This window comes from Mchenga conophoros, linkage group LG19, assembly GCF_057382185.1.
Source record: "Mchenga conophoros isolate Kocher_MC1m ecotype Shallow Benthic linkage group LG19, M_conophoros_male_GT1.1, whole genome shotgun sequence".
NCBI lineage: Eukaryota > Metazoa > Chordata > Actinopteri > Cichliformes > Cichlidae > Mchenga > Mchenga conophoros.
This window is the reverse complement of record NC_140544.1, coordinates 28,769,348-28,791,872: the sequence shown is the minus strand read 5'-3', so window position 1 is coordinate 28,791,872 and position 22,525 is coordinate 28,769,348. Positions and strand designations below refer to the sequence as shown.

The window sequence follows — 22,525 nt, the reverse complement described above, 5'->3', positions numbered from 1 at the left end:
TTGTTTTAGTTCACTGCTCCGACGCTGACGTCATAGTGTCCGCGAGCCCTTACGGTTGGCACCACTTTATTTGGGACACAGTCAAAGATCAAAAAGGTGCCTATAAATGAGGTCAGAGGATTCAGTCAAACCAGTGCTTAGCATTGGTTTGTGAAAATAGCGACAGTTAGCTTATTAAAACTGGACACATGGCCTAAAGAGGAGAATAATAAAGATGTTTTTTTAATAATGCGAAAAGAATATGTTTTTAGTTTTTCAAAAGTGGCAAAAATTCCTCATGTATCCCATGGTAATGTTTTAAAAGGAGAAATAGTTGTGTGCATTTTATGGTTTGATGTTTAAAAAAATGTCCCTTGCCATATGGCGCCCTCGTGCGGCCGCTTTTAATATGAGCAGGACCTCAAAAAGTTGCAGTCTGTCTTAGCAACCAGACGCTCTTGCCTGGATACAGACTGATGGCTAACACTGGCTAAAGCAACCAGCGAGGTTTGCTGCTGTTCAGTTCTCCATGGAAAATAATTTTGATTTAGATGTACACTAAATTTAGCCGATTGATATTTAAACGGTCTCCTGTCGTACTTACTATTTACAAGCACAACGTTAGAAGCTAGCACAGCTAGCGCTGATGTGTGGTGACTTCGTACTCTTACTTGCTGACCTCAGTTATTACAGGTAGGTTTACCTGTACTAACTCTCTACTTTAACTTGTCCATTCGTTTTCTCTCAGTAAAAATAAGGCAGGACATTTTCAGCAACATATTTTTAATTAATTGCAGAGATATGTTGTCAAATGAGAAGCAAAAGAACCGCAGTGAAGAGGAAGTGATCAAAAAACTGGTAACTATCACATAAATATTCAGTTTTGAATACGTATAAAAAAATCAGTGCGGGTTTCTCCTATTTACTTCATTCTTTACTGTTTTTAATTAACAGTGCATGGCTAATGGAGTCCCCTATGAAAAAATTGCACAAGAGGGAAGCAACATCACATCACTGGAGATGTTCTTCTCTGGTTTCCCCCGCATGATTGGTCTTTCCTTCTTCCCAAGGCTGTCCCAGCTTACCATAATAGGCCAGAACATAGAGCACATTGATGGGCTTGAGTGCTGTCCTCTGCTTCAGGAGCTCTGGATAGTCCAGTGCCATCTGACGGTGTGTTCGCTATGCTAATAAATGCTGGTAACAACAACTGGTGATAGCTTGAATCATTCCTGTCCTTTAGATATTTTGCCATGTGGATGCAAGTGAAGATTCTTTAGTAATGGGTCTCTTTCACCTATAAAATATGAAATATTAGTTCACACCACCATTGAATCGTGTGTGTTAAGCATAATTATCCCCAGCTGACAAAGACACACGTGCAGGTGTTCCTGCAGGCAGGGTGATAACTGTGAATGAGCTGGATTGAAAAAGGAGGAGGTGCATGGATACACTGATTTTTTTTGTCCCAAAAAGTCTGAAAACCGTGAAAGAAATATGAACTATATGAGGACTGATATAAACAGGTGTCGCATGCACATTTAAGCATGTATGTTTTGTGCCACATGCATCAAACAATCTACTTTCTCTTTATTGCAGGAAATATCTGGACTACAGAACTGCCTGAAGCTGGAGAAACTGTACCTTTATGAGAACAAAATCAGTGAAATAAAGAATCTGGACTTGCAGGTCCACCTAGAGGTGCTGTGGATCAATAACAACTGCATAACTAAGATTAAGGTTAGAGTTGTATCTCCTTTGCTTTTCTGTGTTTGTAATGCAAGATTTTTAATTATTTAGCAGAACAAAACTGCTCTTTTACACATAGTACTGTGCAAAAGTTGTGGGCCACCACTCATTTCTTTATATTTTGCTAGGAAAATGGGAAATACAGCAGGTGCAGCAATTTATTGAAACATGCAAACATATATGATAATATATGTCAAAAACAGAGTTTGTAGAATTCTGAAAAGCTTGAAAGTCAATATTTGATATGACCATCTTAGCATGACAAGGTAGACCTTTACTGCATTGGCAATGTGTTTGGGATCATTGCTGGAAAATGAAGCAGTTGTCAATCAGATACTTTCCAGATGGTATTGAATGGTGGCTCAAAGGCTGATGGTACATTTCTGCCTAAATAATTCCATCAATTTCAGATGGTGTAGATAGTTTTTTGAGGTCTCCCTTTTTCCCTCCACTTGTCTGGTTTTCTCTTTTTTTGTAAAGAACCAATTTAAAAAGTGCTTAGAGACAACACTGGTTCATCCCATGAGGTAGGTGCTTTTTTCAAATACTTGAACGACTCATGGGTCAGTGATGAGTGGCTAAACAAACAAACATTGGTCTGAAAATGATCGGGTATAATGACTGGACTGAAAAATCGGCCAATTTCCAAAGTTAACTTTGAAAGACCTTCAGAAAGGCTTAACTTAGTCTCCACATGTGGTTGTTGTTGTTGTTTTCTCTTAAAGGGCTTGGACACACTTCTAGACCTTAAAGAACTAAACCTTGCTGACAACATTATTGAAAAGATCGGTATGTTCTCAGAGTAATTTGTGTTCAGTTTGATGGAGATTCGGCGAGCTATGTGAAAAATAATGATGGCAATCAAATAATTTTTAACTTCTTCTAAGGGCACAGCCTTGATCCTAATGTCAACCTTCAGAAACTCAATCTGTCTGGAAACAAGATCAGCTCCTTTAAGGTAAGATTAAAAATGAAAACATGCTTTTGAAATACTTTCTCTAAAAACTTTTCTTACTTATTTTGTAAAATCTTATTAAAATCCTTGGTCTGACAAAAGGGCATTTCTAAATTCTTGGGAGAATGCCGGGGTCTCAGCTAGTTCACATTTTCAATCATTTCAACAACAGGCGTGCAACGCAAGACCTTTATTGAGGCATTGTGCGCCATAATTTCATTTTTTCCCCCCCATTCCTCATTCAATGATATACATTCATGAATGCACTTATTTAAATAATATATCTTAGGAGTATGCCTAAGAGTATTTTTTTTAATGTGCAGGTTTGTGTTAGTTACACCTTTAGCCCTAAACCAGCTTATTATCTTATTCAAATCTGTAGCTTGACAAAGGGCATTCCTGAATTCTTGTGAAACGTTGAGGTCTGGGTCTTTTCGGATTTTCAATCATTACAACAATATGCTGTCTCAATAAGACCTTCAATAAGGTATTAGGCAGTATAATTTTGATTTCTGCCATTATATGTTTAGTGATATACATTCCTAAAAGACTACATAGGTTTTCCTGTTTTGTTTTGTTTTTCAAATCGGCACTTTTATATTATACATTTAATGGTGTACCTGTTGGCTCATTCAGATGACTCTGATCATTGTTGTTCAAGGTCGTTTTGTCAAGAAACGCAGAAAAGTTTTTTTGTTTCCTTCTCTGATTGACGTAACACCTGAGATCTCCACCTTTTCCTCTGCACCCGGCTTGTTATAAAAAACACGATTATCACCATTCACTCTAAAGACCCCACCGTAACTACAGGATCAAGAAAAAAATCTCGCCACCATGTCAATACAATGTGACATCTTTTTTTTTTAGCTCTTCTTAAGTGTAGGTAATGTAGAAAAGAATAGAAGTGCTATCGTCAAGATGATGTGTTGAAACATCCATTTCAGTATGCAGCGATCATGATAGTTTCTTTATAATTACTAATATTGCAGTGACTTCTGGAAATGTAATTTATCTTATAGTGGGGGGGGAAATATATGCAGTGTCATTGTTTTTGTTTAAAATACTTTAAATTTTCTGTTTCTGTTGAGAACAAAAAAAAAAAGTGTCCTTTAGGGTAAACGTACTTAGGATATGCAGAAACTTTGCTGTCCTAGTAAGTAAATAATATTTATTTAGAAATCACATGTAAACATAGCTTTCATTGACCAGGTTTTGTACAAATGAGTAATCCTATATACATGCATCCACATGTAATTACAAACATCAAATAAAAAAGTAAAAATTGAAGACAGAGTACAGATCAAAGGGCTAACAACAAATGTGCAGACACATAACGACAACAAGCAGAGGGGAGCTTAGTGGACGGGAAAGGTCAGAGAATAAGGTGGTTTTGAGCCTAGACTTAAAAGCAGAGATGGGGGGGGTCTTTTTATGTCATGCAGTAATTGATTTCACAAACGTGGAGCAGCGGCTGCAAAGGCTCTGTCACCTTTTTGTTTGAAACATGACCTTGGGATGTGTAAGAGATCTCTGCCAGTAGGATCGGAGAGATCTGGGAGCTGGATGTGAACAAATGGGATTGTTGATGTAAGCTGAGGCCTGCCCATTATAAGAGCCTTAAAATTGACCTTGAGTCTTGAATCTTTTCCTGTAACAGGAGTTGAGCCAGCTTGCCCGACTGCCCCGTCTGAGTGAGTTAGCATTGAAAGACCCCACGTCAACCCCAAACCCGGTGTGTCTCCTTTGTAACTATGACACGCACATTCTTTACCACATGCCAAGCCTCCAGCGACTCGACATCTACGACGTCTCCAGCAAGCAAATCAAGGAAGCAGCTGAGGTACTGATAAGATCCAAGCTTTTTTTTATGCTGCTTTGGGTTTAAATTGTTTGAAATAAATTTGTAAAATTACAGAAAAAGTTTGGTATAAAATAAAATAAAAAATTGTTAATTGACAGAATGTTTTTTTTTTCCTTTGTCTGTGAATAAATACCTAAATATTAGTAATATATTTTAAAAAACGCCTAAATTTCTATAGTGGTAAAAAACAGGAGCTTTCTGTTTTTTGTGTATTATTTATTTGATTTGGTGTTTATCTGTATTAAAAGCTCCAAAACTTTTAAAAATACAGATAAAATTCTAAAATGTATGTCCTTCACATTTCCAGAGCCATTCAGTGGGCAAGTTTGTAGTCTTTGGTGGGCTGATTCTGGCCCCTGTGCCTTATGTTTGACACCCCTGCCTTATGGTATTTCTTCTAGGTTTCTATAAAAATAAGCTATATGTTTTTAGTGGATGTATTTTGTTTTCTTGTTTTTCTTTTTTTTTTCTTTCTTTAATCTGCCACATTTGATATTTTTGTTTTTTACAAAGATATTTAACAGTTATATTTGATGCATCTGTTATTTTGTTTTAGCCTGAAATAAGAGGTTTTTTTTTTTCATTTTTCTTTTAGTCTGCAGTGATGAAAAAAATGATGTACTACAATATGCGTGTACGCACAGCTCAGAGGAAACTAGCAGAGACCCGGCTCAGTCTGATAGAGAGGAAGAAAACTCTATCGCAGTCACCTGAAGAATGCATCAAGACTCTCACTCGTGCCCTTAAATTTGTATGTACTCTCCATAAAATGTCTTTTTGTAGCAGCTCTAAAAAGCTTCAGGTGTTTGTGTGCACAGAACGATTATAATTTGGATGCATTTCTAGCTCGAACGTGAGCTCTCCGTGGGGCCAGTTGTTTGCAAGAAACCTACCTGCCTGTCAGAAAGCGTAGAAGAAGGGCCACCACACCTGGATGAAGGCTTAACAGAAAGAAATGAATCAATCAGTGGCATAAGTCAGGATCCAGCCACGGAGCACAAAGTACACGCTAAGATTGAAGCGCTGAGGAAACGACTCAAACTATGGACCAGGAGGCTAGATGAGTGAGTTTGCATTTTTGATGAGATACAGAGACAGTGTACAGGGAGTGCAGAATTATTAGGCAAGTTGTGTTTTTGAGGAATAATGTTATTATTGAACAACAACCATGTTCTCAATGAACCCAAAAAACTCATTAATATCAAAGCTGAATGTTTCTGGAAGTAGTTTTTAGTTTGTTTTTAGTTTTAGCTATTTTAGGGGGATATCTGTGTGTGCAGGTGACTATTACTGTGCATAATTATAAGGCAACTTAACAAAAAACAAATATATACCCATTTCAATGATTTATTTTTACCAGTGACACCAATATAACATCTCCACATTCACAAATATACATTTCTGACATTCAAAAACAAAACAAAAACAAATCAGCGACCAATATAGCCACCTTTCTTTGCAAGGACACTCAAAAGCCTGCCATCCATGGATTCTGTCAGTGTTTTGATCTGTTCACCATCAACATTGCGTGCAGCAGCAACCACAGCCTCCCAGACACTGTTCAGAGAGGTGTATTGTTTTCCCTCCTTGTAAATCTCACATTTGATGATGGACCACAGGTTCTCAATGGGGTTCAGATCAGGTGAACAAGGTGGCCATGTCATTAGTTTTTCTTCTTTTATACCCTTTCTTGCCAGCCACGCTGTGGAGTACTTGGACGCGTGTGATGGAGCATTGTCCTGCATGAAAATCATGTTTTTCTTGAAGGATGCAGACTTCTTCCTGTACCACTGCTTGAAGAAGGTGTCTTCCAGAAACTGGCAGTAGGACTGGGAGTTGAGCTTGACTCCATCCTCAACCCGAAAAGGCCCCACAAGCTCATCTTTGATGATACCAGCCCAAACCAGTACTCCACCTCCACCTTGCTGGCGTCTGAGTCGGACTGGAGCTCTCTGCCCTTTACCAATCCAGCCACGGGCCCATCCATCTGGCCCATCAAGACTCACTCTCATTTCATCAGTCCATAAAACCTTAGAAAAACCAGTCTTGAGATATTTCTTGGCCCAGTCTTGACGTTTCAGCTTGTGTGTCTTGTTCAGTGGTGGTCGTCTTTCAGCCTTTCTTACCTTGGCCATGTCTCTGAGTATTGCACACCTTGTGCTTTTGGGCACTCCAGTGATGTTGCAGCTCTGAAATATGGCCAAACTGGTGGCAAGTGGCATCTTGGCAGCTGCACGCTTGACTTTTCTCAGTTCATGGGCAGTTATTTTGCGCCTTGGTTTTTCCACACGCTTCTTGCGACCCTGTTGACTATTTTGAATGAAACGCTTGATTGTTCGATGATCACGCTTCAGAAGCTTTGCAATTTTGAGACTGCTGCATCCCTCTGCAAGCTATCTCACTATTTTTGACTTTTCTGAGCCTGTCAAGTCCTTCTTTTGACCCATTTTGCCAAAGGAAAGGACGTTGCCTAATAATTATGCACACCTGATATAGGGTGTTGATGTCATTAGACCACACCCCTTCTCATTACAGAGATGCACATCACCTAATATGCTTAATTGGTAGTAGGCTTTCGAGCCTATACAGCTTGGAGTAAGACAACATGCATGAAGAGGATGATGTGGACAAAATACTCATTTGCCTAATAATTCTGCACTCCCTGTATGTAAATTGATCTCTTAGGGGACAGCACAGAGCTAAACTGAAACTTTTAATCTGAAAAATTGATGTTCCTAATCTTATATTCAGGATTCACATCTGGTACGAGCGTGATTTGGCCCGAGCCACAAATAGGATGGAGTATACGGTGCAGTTTCTACTGATGGAGCTAGAAAGTGTTGGAAATATCCGTTTGGAGGAGGGCTGCTCCACAGATCCTTGGTACTTTTACTGTTCAGTATCATCCACTGTAACTGTAACCACTATGCAATTCACAGTAACAAATGGGAAATATACTCTCCTTCTTTTCTCTTTTGCTCTGACCGACAGGTTTACTTCTTGTTGTGACCTCCTACTTTCCCGCTTCTCTCCATCAGACTACAAAACGTATGGCATCACTGATATTAGGGTGAATAGAGTTATCCGCATCCACAATAGTGCACTGAGACTTTGCTTTGAGGACAAGATTCACCGTTTGCTAGCCAGCGAAGATTTATCTTCCCAGTAAGGCACGAAACAGATGATGAGCAGATTTTAACGACTATGTTAAGCTTCATACTGTAACTCTATTCTTTCTAAGCAGGAATTACAGACGTCAGCTGGAGTATTTATTCTACATAGTTGACCCTGAAAAATGTGAGAAGGATGAAACTTTGCAGATTCTCCAGGAAGGCTTCAAAACAACAGAGCAGCAGAAGGTATGTGTGCTACCAGAAAGGATGCACAAGCTCCTATCACACACATTTATTCTACTAACAATTAGGGGAGTAATTGAAGCTAATTAGCCACACATTAGACAGTTTATCACTCAACGCCTGCACACTTGTACACAGTGCAGTAAACGATATGTGCAAAAAGAAATTATCACGCTCATTTATGGAGCAGATTGCAATGAATACTAAAATGAGGGAAATTTATATTTGTGTGAAACTTTATGTGTGCCTGATTTGTGTCTGTATGGAGAGGTAACCACATTAGGGTTACAGAAGAATATGCTTGACTTGTGTTATTCTCACGCTTTCACTTTTTTACGCGATGACTCTCTAAATTAGGCCATGGGAAAAGAGGGTGCTATACCTTTTTCCAATAGCCTGAGTTTGAACGAGCAGTCCAGAATTGAGTACACACTTCGCCAGACCAGCCAAGGTCACACTAAACACAGCATGGATACGATTCCCTTCAGGCACGGTGAGGTCATTTTACAGATTTCATTCGTTTCATTATGTTTTTATGCTGTTTTTTTAGAAGCTAAACTGCTAATGCTCTTTTGCTTGTAGGTCAGGTCAATGTTTCCAAAGTGTTCGTGGGTAGAAGCATGCCCATCCGAGATGGAGAACCAGTGGACAGAAGCAATTATCCTGGAGTTTACTCAGTGTATCGCAGTGTGGAGACAAAGCACAGATCTGCAATGAGTGAAGGTATTCACTGAATTAAAAGGAACAACAGCAGTTGCCTTTTTTGTAATTGTTGTTGCTTATTTCTTCACTCCCAATTATTTTTACATCTCTGTGTCCTTTTCATTCAGAAAGACCTGGCTCCAAGAAAACACACACTGATCTTGAGTCCAGTCCCCGCCGAAGGCAGTGGTTTGTGTTTGACCACGAGCTTGTCCTGCCCGAGTACATCATATATTATGAATACATCACTCAGGTAAATTATTGCATACATTCCTTTGACTGTCACAGACGAAACACAATTGTTCTCTATGGCGGTGTTTCTTCATCTTTTAATATTTAGATATTGAAAAATTGCTGCATTATTTAAAGCGATAACATGCCTAAATCTCAGTTTCAATCCCTGTGATTTAGGAAGTGCAGGTTATTTAGTAATCACAAATTTGGTGATGCCCATGTTTTTCGTGGGCAAGGTACTGAACCTCAGCTTACCTTCAACGCATTCATCGTGAATTGGATGCCATAGATCAAGCACTTAAAGTTCCTATTCAGAAAAAATGAGGGCAGATCTGGAGTTTGACTTTTGGATCTTCAATTATTGACATGTAATGTGTTTACTTTTGTCTGTACAGACCAGGTTATTCATCTGCTGCCTGTGACAGATCTAAAATATCCGCCGTCATCATTTCTAAGAGTTAGCTGCATCGGTTGGAAGCCTCTAAATAGATGAAGGACATTTTTTATTGAGGTTGGAGATCAGACAGCTGAGCTGCAGTTTTCGCGCTACATCCCTTGATTTGATGGGTTTGTTTTCATGTGGGAAACTAAACTAAACTAAGAGTTTAGAAACATGAAAGTGCAATTGTTTGTGCAGGTTATGTTTCTGTGCATGAATTATGATGAGTATGTGTTGGTTGCTCCCCACCTATCTATCTAGACGTCATATTTATTAATTATAATATTAATTTAAAAAAGCAAGTTAAAAAAATGCATCTGTTGGCAGTACATGTTGTAAACATTTTGATTTGCCTTGTCTAGGACAAAGACAAACCTACACTGCTGAGCCATAGCACAGACAGAGATCCTTCCAATGATGTTGCTCTGGACAAAGAAGTCCTCAACAGGGAACCTGTTCTTAAACCTCAGCCCAAGTTATTGAGCTTGGATGATAAAATTCTGCTTAGTGTTGCCCGAGCCAATGTCCTCAGTCAAATCACAGTAAGTGCTCTGCCGTTTTAAATAAGAGGTTGAATATGAAGCAGTTTCATTTCAGTTTGAACCATCATTGTTGCATTGAATCTCCAGGTGCTTAACCTTCATGGCAACAGCCTGAGCAACATAAAGGAGATTTCCAGCCTCACGGCTCTGAGGCATCTTACTGTCAGCTTCAATGAGTTCACGCACCTTGATGACATTTCTCACATGGTAATACAAAATAATGTTAAGATAATACTTAAGAGTGTGTTTAAGTCAAAGAATGCTTCTTTTATGATGTCCCTCTCTATTATTTGTGAAACTGAATAGTGGCTGCATAGCCATAAAGTGGAACTCTCACCTGCTCTCTTACCTAAACTACAGCCAAATCTTGAGTTTTTGGATGCTAGCTTTAACCACCTGGTGACTCTGGAAGGTATGCGGGGGCTGGGACAGCTCAAACAACTCGATGTGCGCTGGAACAAGCTGACCAAGGTCAGAGAGGATACAGCTGTGCTCAGAAAACACACACCTGCTCTGCTGAAACTGGACACCCGATACAATCCTTGGAACAGGGTGTGTGCTGTGATCAAATAGAAAAAATAACTCGAAATATTCAAGGTTGAACCTCAGCAATAGTAATACTATGTATATGCTCAGAATATATATGTTAAAAATATGAATCTGAGTCTATGTTTCAAACTATACCACTGAAAGTGGCCTCAAATTGTAGAAGTGACTGAGTGAAGATGTTTCCCTTCTTCCAGCCCGAGGCAGTCAGAATGACCATACTAGGCCATCTCATGAACCTCACACACCTGGATGATGTGCTGGTAGCAGAGGAGGAGGCTGCTGAAGCTGTTCAGATGGCAGCTGGGTCCAAAATTAACCAGGTGAAGATTTTGTCAATATTCCTTCTTATATACTAGATTTTATTTGGTTGAGCTGATCTATGTAAAGAGACGTTGTTTAAATGAACAAATCCAAAATTGATGGATTAAAGTAAATGTTTTAAGTGAAGTATGGTAATTCAATCAGACTCGTTGACACTGCTCGTAGGCGTCTCTTCTGGCACACTCGCGTACCAAGAGTGACCGTCCCCGCACTCTTAGTCTGCTGTCAACAGCCCAGCTCCTGTATCATTTGAGTCCATCACCCTGGGGTCTTGGTAAAGAACTGGACCAAGACTGGACTGCAAAAGTGAGCTTCAGCATGTGGGCTTCTCAGTAAAGACGTTTTTAGGAGCGGTACTAGGTGGGATGATGTTGATCTTCGTTACCTTTTGTGTCTACCAAATTGCTGACCAGATCACCACCCTGAACCTTGACAACAAGAGGATTTCCAAGATGATCAATCTAAGTAAGCTGGTGAACCTGCGCTGGGCCTCCTTTAATGATAACGAGATCTCAAAAGTCGAGGGTCTGGACAACTGCCTGAAGCTGGAAGAACTGTCCCTAAACAACAACAGTATTTGCACACTCAGTGGTCAGTCGCACTCTCCGCTTCCCAAGGAGAAATCACACAGTGCCGTCATTGTTTCCATGTCTGTATTTGGTCACTGTTTCCTCAGGCCTCACACGACTCCATTGCCTAAATAAACTGAGTGTAGATGGGAATCGGCTAACCAGTCTGGACGTCTCAACTCTCGACGGGCTGTCCAGCTTGTCTTTTCTGTCAGCTGAGAACAACTGTATTGCTTCTCTTCATGGCATCCAGAGACTTCGGTCTCTCCTTGAACTTTACATCGGCAGCAACCAGATCTCTACATCAAGAGACATCTACTGTCTGAAAGTGAGCATCTAGTTAACATTTAAAAATGGATGAGAAGGTGAAATAAGTAGAGTAGAATTTAATTTAAATTCATTTTACTATGTGAGCTTATGTGACCATTTTGCTTTTCAGGGATTGACAAACCTCCTAATCCTGGATCTCTGTGGGAACCCTTTAGTGGAGAAACTGGAAAACTATCGAATATATGTAGTGTTTCATCTCCCCTTCCTCAAAGCTCTGGATGGAATTGCAGTGGTATGAGCTTAAAAAGTCATATTACAGTGGTTGTTTCCAGTATTTTGTAATTGCTCTTCTTTTCTGCTGTTTTCTCTAGGAAGCAAGTGAGTGTGAGAGCGCAAAGAATATGTTTATGGGAAGACTGACCACCGACACAGTGGCAGAGAAGCTGGGCCACTCAAACTACACAGAAATCACACACCTAAACCTTCAGGCCTGTTCCATTAGGTAATAACAGTGTTGTAATAAAACAGATTATAAAGAAAGATAAAGCCTTAAAAATATATTTTTTTCCCACAGGATAGTTGATCTGTCTCCACCAGAACTCTTCCGTAATGTGCGCTGCATCAACTTAGACCATAGCAACCTCACATCCTTCTCAGGCCTCATCCACCTGCCCAACATCAAAGTACACAGTGCACCAAATGCCAGTACACTGTAATACACTGGCTGGAAATGCATCATGTTCAAATAAATTATTTATGTTGTATTGTTTACAGGCTCTGTGTCTCAACTATAACCACATAGAGTCAATTCTGCCCAGGCAGAAGACTCAGACTCATCTGACAAGCAGACAGATACTATACAGCAAAGTGCACTCCAGTGGCTACAGCCAACAGAGCACATCTAAAGCCAGCAGGTAATCTAGTGTAGTTTTATTTATGGGTTTTGTGCAAAAACAAGCTTCTTTTAAAAGTATTTCAATAGAGTTTTGTGCAGTCTAACCATGAGGGGGCAGCACTGACCAGCCAATGTGTGAGCTGCCTTAAATTTAACAGAAGCTGCTGGCAAACTATGATGAATTTATTTATAGTCAGAGTTTCAGTCAGAGAAATTCTTTTTTAATATATAAAAAAAGTAAGCATTTAAAATGGGGCATTTCCTTTGAGGTAAAGACTACAATAAACTAAACAATTAAAACCTATTTAGTCTGTAGATTAATATAAACATTAGATGAAATATTTGTTGTGCAGAACCACTACACAATGTAGTGCTGTGAGAGCCATCCATTTGTATAGCCAGACTGTGATTGCCTTGATGTGGTCTGCACCTGTGAGGTCTGACCAGTTAGACGTGGCAGCGGGAGGGACAACGAGGTGCTCGTTTAACCACCGAGATTTCAAACGGCCTTTCTCTAACTGCGTTTAAGGGATACTGGGCCCACTGGCAGCCTGGAGCCACTGATGGGAAGCCTGGAGGTGCTTCATTTGAGTCACAATGGCATCTCCAATATGGCCAATCTGCAGCTCAGCAGGCTCACCAATCTTAAAGCACTCTTCCTTGAAGGTATGTATGGTTGACGTTGCCACCCTTTTCTCTGCAAGCCGTTTAAAAGTGCACTACACAGAGGCTGTGAAAAGGCAAGCGCAAAGAGCAAAGTCTCCCCAATAGACCTAAGGCCAGGTGGGGGATGAGACGCAAAGAAAAGAATGATTGACTTTCTTTTCAACAGCTTTTGATGGCTTTTGATTGAGTTTTGCTTTGCTGGGGTGATTTGTCCCACAAAGCCAACCCTACTTTTCTTTCTTAGAAACCTTTGGAAGCTTGGTTTGTAATTTCAGCACTGTTTACAGCCGAGTCAAGCAAGAAATACCCAAGAAGTGTTTATATGGGCCTAAAATTCTGCCTTTTATATTCTTCAGGGTGTGCAATTTACTCTAGTAGTTAGTATATAGAAATATTAGGGTACTGTTTGGGATGTCTGTTCGTTTTGATTTTCTAAAGTTTGGTCTCTCAACAGGCAATGAGATAAACCAAGTGGAAGGCTTGGAAGGGCTTCACCAACTCAGAGAGCTTGTGTTGAACAGAAACCGGATTAAAACTCTGACCAAGAACTCTTTCGCAGCCCAGGCTCTCCTCCTAGAACTGCACCTGGCACAGAACCGGATCCGGGAGCTGAACCATCTCGATCCTCTGATTGAGCTTCGCAAGCTCTCCCTCGACATGAACAAGCTGCAGGTATTCAGCTTCAGCAGAGGTAGTAGTAGCAGCCTCCTCGCATGCTAGATTTTAAAAAAATGTTTATATTCACAATTTTAATGAAACGGCATATTCAATTAAACTGCATGAATAACTCAGAATGCCGTGATTTCTTGAGGTCACCGCCGAGGTCACAGCCATCTTTTGTGCAGTTTTGCGATTTACTACCAACTTTTACTGATTGGTTCACATGTGTCAGATGTATTTTGTTCACTGTGCAGCAGTATTACTTTTCCCTGCATTTGCAAAGTAAGACTTGAAGTATAGTAATCATGAGTCATTACTACCCACTGTGGCATGCAAGGGGTCGCATTAAGGAGAATCAAGTTTGATTGAAGGTCACGGCCGTGTGTATAAAGAATCAGGGGAACAATCAGGACAATGTGTAATCAGCTTCTCGGGCTGCATCTCCTCACACAGAGCGAGTGATTTGCACTTTTGTTGCCGGTTCCTTCTTCCCATCACTTCCTTAATGTTTTCACGCATTCAATTAAGACATAGAAATAAAGCAATCATCCAGAGCGTTATTCCTCACAGTGGGGGCGTCTTTGAATCACAGCCAAGTCCGAGTATAAAGCTGGGAATGAGAGAAAACATCCCCATGGCCTGTTGCGTGCCCAAAGTCTCTCATGAGATTAATGAGGGCTCACACATGTAATCTCTCCCATCAGCTGCTTCCATCCTGCCCACACCAAAATTATGAAAGGTTCAGCCCTGATGCAAATGCCTCTGTTATCAACACATAGCAAGGAACAGCTAAATGAGGGGTTATGAGTAAAAAAGAACTTTGAAATAATCTTTGCCTCTCTACTTCTTTGCAGGACATCGCAGAGCTTGACAAATTAGAAACTCTTCCCTCACTGAAGGAGCTCTCTGTTGTTGGCAATCCTGTGAGTATTAACAAGTTTTATAGGCAGTTTGTCCATTGGGTGGGTTCTGTCTTTATTTGCATCCACTTGCTGTCAGTCACAGAACATATCTTGAACTCACGATCTCTTGAACAAATGATCAAAAGCACGCCGAGTTCTCATTTTCACAATCCGATACGCTAACACAGGGTAATTCTGAGGTTCCAAATTAAGTGATTACACGATGGACCGTCTGCTGTGCCTCAAACTGGCTGGCATCAGAGACAAATTCGTTGACCAAATGGCTGTGTGCTATTGGCCCTGTTACATCACCCATCTGGAGCTCATGCAGGCCTTAGCAGTGCCTGCAGCCCAGGGCCTGTCTATTGTCCACTGGGTAATGCTCAGCTGCGGTAGCCTCTTTACTGCTCGATCTCATCCCCCTTCTGTTCCCATGCGGTGGGGGTGGTGGTGGTAGTGGGGTTAATCCTGCCAGGGGGTAGAGGCCAACAGCCACCCTGGAGACAATACCTCCTGCTGTTGACCGCATGAGATCCTTTAGCTATGTTCCCTAGCCAAAGTCTGTCTCCTCCTTTTTCAATGGACATCCATTGGCATGCACTCACAACCTCATCAAAGCAGAAGTGTCCTGCAGGAACAGGCAGTTCTGTGGCTGTACAGGCTGGGTGTATAGCCTGGCATACAGGGTGCCCTCAGCTGGGAAGGGACCTATGTGCTGCTGTCAGCTGGGTCACTGGAATAGCTGCTGGGAACATGGTAAATACACTGGGAGCCACATAGCATCATATTTATCCCAGATGCCTCAAAGCAGACTGGGCTCATCTCCAGAATTAATATTTCTGAGGAGTGGTTGATAGCCAGACTGTTTAACCAAACATTTGTTTGTCTTTTTGTTTTGTTTTGTTTTGTTTTTCAGGTGGCACGCAATTCTGTCCACAGACCAGCAGTGGTGCTTCGCCTGCCCCAGCTGCAGGTCCTGGATGGTGTGGACATCACTCTGGAGGAAAGAACCAGGGTGGAACTCCTCAATGCTGATTCATCAGTGAGAACTGTACAAATGCATGCTCGATCCAATGCGTAGGGTCGTCACACCTGTTAAATGTTACACAGTAATTTTTTCTTCCAAAGATTATGTTTAAGATACATTTTAACTCTTGCTTTGAGCCAGCAAAACTCCAATTTCCCTCTGTTTTGTTTCTAAGAGAGGTGGGAAACACTCTTGACCTCAGTCTTTGGAAATTTTAACAAATACATGTAAGGTTAGCGTATAGCTGAGATACGAACCCCTATCCTCTCCTACTGTACTTTAGTTGAATTTTAATTCTGACTGAATTACAAATGTACAAATGAAGACACTGTGTATGCAAAATAGCATAATGGGCCTTATCATGAAAGATGTAGTCCAGCTGGAAGAGTCAAAATGCCAACATCCAAACCACAGCCACCCTGAATAGTATGACTGATATTAGTATGACTGATTTAATGTTCATGTAATGAGAAACCGGGACAGTAATTCTCCCGCAGCACTGAATTAAAAGCGGTCTAAGCCTGCTAGCATCATCCTGCTGATTAGATGAAATGTGCCCGGCCGATAATGCACCAGTGGATTTACCCCCTATTAGCCAGGTCAACACGACCCCCCTCTGCTTGTTAGACGTAAGTATGGAAATGAGCAGAGATCCTGGGTTTTCTCATTAAAAACACAAATGCAGCCCTCCCTCTGTTGACTCTCATGAATGCCATCTGAGTTGTCACTTTCAATCTGTGCCTGTAGCTGCTTTGCTTGAATGTAAATGTTGTTATTTATGCGTAGTAATTACTGTTGGCCTATAAGATGCTTACATATGTGGAACAGCAAGCAATCTAATCCCCAGTCCCCTGGCAAGTGTGTAGGGTGTAGTGGACACATTGCATGGACCGTGGACAGCAGCAGAGATAGAAAAGTGGAGAAAAAATGTTTTATGTTAGAATACATATACTAGTGAGGAACTTAGATGCACTTAATAGATCATGTTTGCATGTTATGCTTCACATCAGTTCTGTCCTGGAGAATTATGTCCATTTTCCTTATTCCCTCCTTGTTTTTTAAAGCCATACTCCCATCATCCCGGAGCTCTCCTTCCTACAAGTGAAGTTAACCTTCCTGGACTGCTCGTGCCCCACAACCCCACTCTAAGAGTAATGAGTGTAAGCGGAGGGCCGCAGAATGTGATGCACGGGCACAATGTCCTGCAAAATAACATAGACGAAGACCATTACACATACAAATGTGAGTATAACATACAAACCCAAATCCAAAAAAGTTGGGATGCTGTGTAAAGTCTAAATAGAATAAAATGTGATCACAGAAAACACATCAGAGTTTTAAAATAAGAAAATGTACCATTCAAGAAAAAGATTCTCTTCAATTTGATGGCAGCAACACAATTTAAAAATGTTGGGACAGGTCCATGTTTACCACTGTGTAGCAGTCGGTCTTTCTTTTAACAACAGTCTATAAACATCTGGGAACTGATGTCTACATCACTTGCTTGACATTTGGGAGACAAATATATTGCTGAATAGTCCTGGATCTGCTGAGCTGTTTGATTTTTGGTTTTATGGTGCACCAGATCTTTTCGATTGGTGAAACGTCTGGACAGCAGGCTGGCTAGTTCAGCACTACATTCTTCTACTATGAAGCTGTGCTGTTGTAATAGGTTCAGTATGTGGTTTAGCATTGTCTTGCTGAAAAGATGTCTGGATAGGTGCATATGTTGCTCTAAAACCGGTATGGAGGCTTTTGAACTGAGTGTTGATTGTCTTTCCCCTCTTTACTCTGGAGGATTTTTCATCCTTGCTTTCTAAAAAGAATGCAAAATTTGGATTCCTCTGACCACAGAACAGTTTTATAATTTGCCTCGGTTCATTTTAAAAGAGCTTCGGCCCAGAGAAGACGGCTCATGTTCACAAATGGATTCTTGTTTGTGTGATAGAGCTTGGATCTGCATTTGCGGATGGCGGAGTGAACTGTGTTCACAGTCAATGATTTCAGGAAGGATTCCTAAGCCCATGCAGTGATTTCCATGATATAATCATGTCCGTTTTTAATGCAGTGCTACCCGAGGGCCCGAAGATCACAGACATCCAATATTTTCAGTCTTATCTGTTGCGCACAGAGATTTCTCTGGAATTTCAGAATTTTTTGTTGATATTATGTACAGTAGACGATGAGATATTAAAAGTCTTCTTAATTTTGTGTTGATTTTTTTTGTAGAAAACTGTTGCAAAATGTTCCTCCATCTGTTTTTTCTTAGTACCACTTACTTTTTCCAGCCTTTTATCGCCTTTCTACCAATTATCTTTTGTCAGAGGTGTTGCTCCTATCACCTTCAAAATTTGAAAACATTTTTCCTTAAAATTTTTAATTTTCTCAGTTTAAACATTTGAGATATTTACTGTGTTCTGCGGTAAATAAAATTATTGGTTTATGGGGTTTGTAAATTGTTGTAATCGGTTTTTAGTTTTACACAGTTTCCTAACGTCTTGGAATTGGGTTTCTTTTTCTTCTTGATGTAAAAATGCCTTGTTTTCAGCTGCCATATGTAACTTGTTATATAGAGATTAGCTGTTCTCCTTTGTGCTCTGTCGCAGTAAGAATGATAGACGTTTCAGTGATATCTAATATTACGCCTGTATTAACTCCCCACCCAGGTAAGAAGCACAAACACAGTAACGTCGCTCGAAGTGGCCAAACTGATATTTACTTCAGACACAACCGAAGAACAGGAAGCAACATTCCGACCACTGCTGGGAACAGACAACAAGAACAAGACAGCAGGTTGGTAAAAGAAAAAAAACAGTGTATATCTGATTTTTTTTCTCCTTATTTTTCCTGATGGAAAACTTTTAAAAAGAACTCAGAGTAAACTAAAAGTTTGTTTACACTTGTTGTATTCCAGATTCCCAAATGGCGGTAGACTTCCACCCCAGTAGGAATCAGAAGAGGTGGAACACGAGGTGAACACATATGGCGGCCATTGCTGTTGTGTGTTTTTATGTCCTGGTGTGAAATTAATGACAACAATAATCTATGTGTATCTAAATCGTGGGATTTTTGTATGTTTTAATAAATTACTATTAGTTAATACAAGCAGCACTTTAAACTGAACTGCCTCTGATGTAAATTAGGCCGTTTTTTGGGGGGGGCACATGTCGTGCCTTCCTCTCAAATGCATATATAATGATTGAGACTTCATTTTTTTTATATGCGGATCACTAACCATGGTAATCTGAGGATGAGAGGTTTTGGTGTCATTTTGAATGCCATCTCATCTTTTGCAAACAAGTAGAAAAAACACACAGATGTAAGGGCGTGTGAGGCTGGCATGCCGCGTCCATCGGGTCAGATGCATCCCCAACAAGTGGATAATCCAGCTTTAGCACACCTCTCTGTGGACAATAATCTGCAGTCGCTCAGATAAAGATATAATCTTGAATACGGTCCAAATGGATTTCAGAGATTGTCAGTTTCATCATGTTAGCCTCTTTTCGAAAAGCCCACAGCAGTTTCGTCTCTAACGTGCAAATCTCCTGTGTTGTAATGAACCCACTCCACTTTGTGTTTATGATGTTAGCTCAGTGGAGCATTAAAATATATTCTTCCTGTTTTCCTGTTGGCATAATCTAGTGGTGCCACAGTCAACAAAAACACCAGTCTGAATAAGCCACATAAGGCATAAATATGTGAAGTAAAAACTCCTTACTGCAACGGGAAACATTTAAATAAAAAGCTTCATTGCTTTCACAGTTGCTCTGCTGACTATCATACATTAGATCAACATAGCAACTTGAGGTTTTATAACAAAATTTGTGCAAAATTACACAGAGGAATATAATTATGAAATCGCCAGTTTAAAAGACACAGTGTTCGCTGCAGAGATTATGCATTGGTGGTGTTAACATGACCACTAGGTGTCCTTAGAGCTCCATTAACACTGCTAATCAGTCAGTGAGTTTTGACCTGTATGCTGTAAGCTGAAGGAGGATGTTTGCACTTCACTTTTGTGTCTCTCTTTCCGTGCAGCCTTTTTGCTCAACATCCCAGAAATAAGCCAGCTCTACGCAGAAAAAGTGAAAAGCTCTCCCCAAACAAGCTCCCCTAATGCATGTACTTAACTTCACTTAATTTGTGTTAATTCCCAGCATTAAGCGGGGCTAATGACTGCACAAGTGAGTGCACTGTCATTACCCTGCTCTGCCTGACATCAAATGGCAGCTGATGTACTTCTCTTGAAAAAAAAAAAAGCACAGGAGAGATTTGGGGGCTCAGTGTGAGTGCTCTAATGCGTTAGGTACTGCAGAGGATAATTACACATTTTATATTTGAGTACAGTATGCGCAGTATGGATGGTTATAAATATATTTCTAATTCCTGTCGTGCGTGGTGTAAGCTTATAGTGAGCATGCCACTTTGCACGGCGTGTCTCATATCTGCATATCTTTCAGTGTTTCTTACATTAAAACGACATTATCATAAAGATTGTGAATAATTCATCACTTCTGTGCGAACCCAGATGCACTGCTCCCTCTGTCTATCTCGCTGCCTTTCCTAGCTCCTCCATGTGAGTAGACCACATGGTTTGTTGCTGGTTTAATGGGATGGAATGTGACAGGTTATGTTTTCATCTGCCTTATATGAAGGCAGGAGTGACCGAGAGGGAGAAGAAGGAGAAGAAGAGACGCAGAGAGTGAGAGTGAGGGGTGGAGAAGGGGGGAGTGAGCTGTCCTCTGCAGTTGTAATCTGGATTCAGAATTAGACATGTTTGAGCTTGTTGTGAATCTGTTATAGATGATGCCTGCCCCCTTCCCCCCAAAAACCTCGCTACACACACACACACACACACAGAAAAACGCATGCTCTGCATGGGGCCATTACTGCTGGTCCACTAACTCCCTACATTTGCTGTGTCTGTGCATTCAGAGCACCATTAGTCCAAGACTCTGTGAATAATTGCTGAATGGACCGCGTTTTCACAGCTATCTACTCAGGTTCAAGTGTTGGAGGGGAGGTTAGAGGGGTGACGACGCGGATTGAAGTTTGATGCGGAGGTTAACGCCGCACGTTGTGCAGTGCTTGTCGAAAATGCGCCGCATGTGTAATGGATGACCGACGTTACACTCCACATGCATTACACATTCGCCAACCTGTATTAACTTTTAGAAGTGCTTTGATAGGGGCTACAATTTCATCAACATCATCACTTGAGTTGAAATTGCTTTTGGAAAAAATGAACTTGCAATTGACGACCAACTGCAAGTCATCAAGGAAAATTATTTTGTTCTCAAAAGGTGCATATTATGGCCCAAGTTCATTTTATCCTTACAAATACATCCTCTATCTTGACATATTGCTTCTCTTGAAATCTGTCATTGAGTTATTGCTGTCGCTTGTGATTTGCCTGTAATTTGTTTCCTGTGGAATAAATCGTGACTGGCAAGAGGAGAGAAAAGAATGGAGTGAGAGTGACAGTCAGAATGAAAAGGAAACTGCTTTTATTTTGTGCAGACATTTTGGATAAGAGCCCGCATCACAGAGGCATTAAATCTTAATTGCTTTCCATTTCAGGAATCATGTGTCGTTTATAACATTATTGAACTTGTGTGTCATTAATAACATTATTTCAATCACGCAAAGTGTATTGCGAAATGGCAAAAACAAGTTAACAGAACAACCAAACAAGAGAACGAATGCATAATTTTCTTGCAAATTTATCAGGAATCAATTTTCGGAGCTTTGTCAGATGGTTTGCTTTTGGGTAATTTGGTATCAGCCTTTCATATTTCATACAATTTGCAATGTGTTTCTCCTTTAATGACTTAAGTGTTAATTCAAGTGGATATTCTTCACCAGAGGGCTTTGACAAAAACACAGCAATGATTTTAAATACGCGGCGCTATGGGAGGATTGTGGACATGTTGCCGTTATTGATGAGTTTTTTTCTGTTATTATGGTTTATTGTGTCCTATGCGGAATAGAAATCGCTTTTTAAGATGACAAGGAAACATGACCTCCTGCCCACCCTTATCCCCTGAGCCCCATTGAGCAACAACAACAACAATTTAATCTCTTTTGACCCCGATTGTTATTTTTCTTTGTGTTTGTATCTTGGCCTTTTTAGTGATCGCTTCATGATCCTCCCTTTTTGCCCCGCTTCTTTCTAAGTAGACACTTTGCCACAATCACTTTCATTATATTGAAATAAAACACTTGCTTGGATTTGCTCTTTTTGTGTTAAGAACACGATAACAAGGATTTAGAATGCAATATTAATATTCTTAATCCTTTCTCAGTTATTAGGGTCAACTAAGCGCTTTAGAAACGGCATTTAAAGATCCTGGCAAGTGCCAAGTTGAAAAATTGTTTTGGATAAAGAAGATAAACAAACCCATGGGATGCGCCATTTGATGTCATTATAATTGCAAAGAAGGATGGTCTTTCCATTGTTCAGTGAAAAGCAGGTTAGAATGGTAAACCCCTTTGTTTTATAAGAGTGGTATCTGTATTTTTTTTAAGTTTAGTTTTAATGTATATGTCTGAACTTAATTATACAAGGTCTAAATGAAGCTGGTTAGTGTTTTCACAAAATAAGTGAGGTGATATACAATAGTTGTAATTATATCATTTTCACAATGAGAACTTCTATTCTTAAATTGTTGATCTACAGTACTGAGTGGAAGTCTTAAGCCACCCCTAATTTCTTTATATTTTGCTTCCAAGAAACCAGACTATCTTGTCATTTTTAAAGTTATTCTTTGGACAATGACTGCTTTTTCAGTCATTTTCAGTCCAGTCCTTGTACCTGGCCATTTTCAGAGGAATGTTTCATTTTTTAAA

The 22,525-nt window shown here is 40.3% G+C and overlaps 1 protein-coding gene across 4 annotated transcripts; it reads left to right on the top strand.

The window, feature by feature from the left end:
• Window positions 1-22: 22 nt before the first annotated feature.
• On the top strand, window positions 23-21,214 carry lrrc9 (leucine rich repeat containing 9). Of its 4 annotated transcripts, none has more exons than XM_085256232.1 (33): window positions 23-672; window positions 777-837; window positions 934-1,152; window positions 1,579-1,719; window positions 2,454-2,517; window positions 2,616-2,686; window positions 4,341-4,523; window positions 5,140-5,295; window positions 5,391-5,608; window positions 7,296-7,427; window positions 7,536-7,709; window positions 7,786-7,903; window positions 8,258-8,393; window positions 8,483-8,623; window positions 8,731-8,855; window positions 9,638-9,817; window positions 9,905-10,024; window positions 10,178-10,369; window positions 10,561-10,686; window positions 10,853-10,993; window positions 11,101-11,278; window positions 11,364-11,584; window positions 11,696-11,818; window positions 11,898-12,028; window positions 12,101-12,209; window positions 12,301-12,440; window positions 12,951-13,087; window positions 13,542-13,759; window positions 14,602-14,670; window positions 15,566-15,700; window positions 16,741-16,918; window positions 18,343-18,469; window positions 18,591-21,214. In XM_085256232.1, exons 1-33 carry the CDS (start codon window positions 626-628, stop codon window positions 18,622-18,624), a joined length of 4,545 nt encoding a protein of 1,514 aa, XP_085112358.1. In that variant the 5' UTR covers window positions 23-625; the 3' UTR covers window positions 18,625-21,214. The 4 variants fall into 4 exon arrangements, with proteins under 4 accessions (XP_085112358.1, XP_085112362.1, XP_085112359.1 ...); XM_085256236.1 differs by having other exon boundaries at window positions 7,789-7,903; window positions 15,566-15,691; window positions 18,591-21,213; XM_085256233.1 differs by having other exon boundaries at window positions 7,789-7,903; window positions 18,591-21,213.
• Window positions 21,215-22,525: the final 1,311 nt, after the last annotated feature.

Excerpts from the sequence above, each read along its gene's own strand:
- lrrc9 (XM_085256232.1), top strand. The coding sequence starts at position 626 with ATGTGTGGTGACTTCGTACTCTTACTTGCTGACCTCAGTTATTACAG. Across the intron at positions 838-933 it reads AGGAAGTGATCAAAAAACTG|TGCATGGCTAATGGAGTCCC; the intron begins GTAACTATCACA and ends TTTAATTAACAG. Across the intron at positions 11,819-11,897 it reads CTCTGGATGGAATTGCAGTG|GAAGCAAGTGAGTGTGAGAG; the intron begins GTATGAGCTTAA and ends TGTTTTCTCTAG.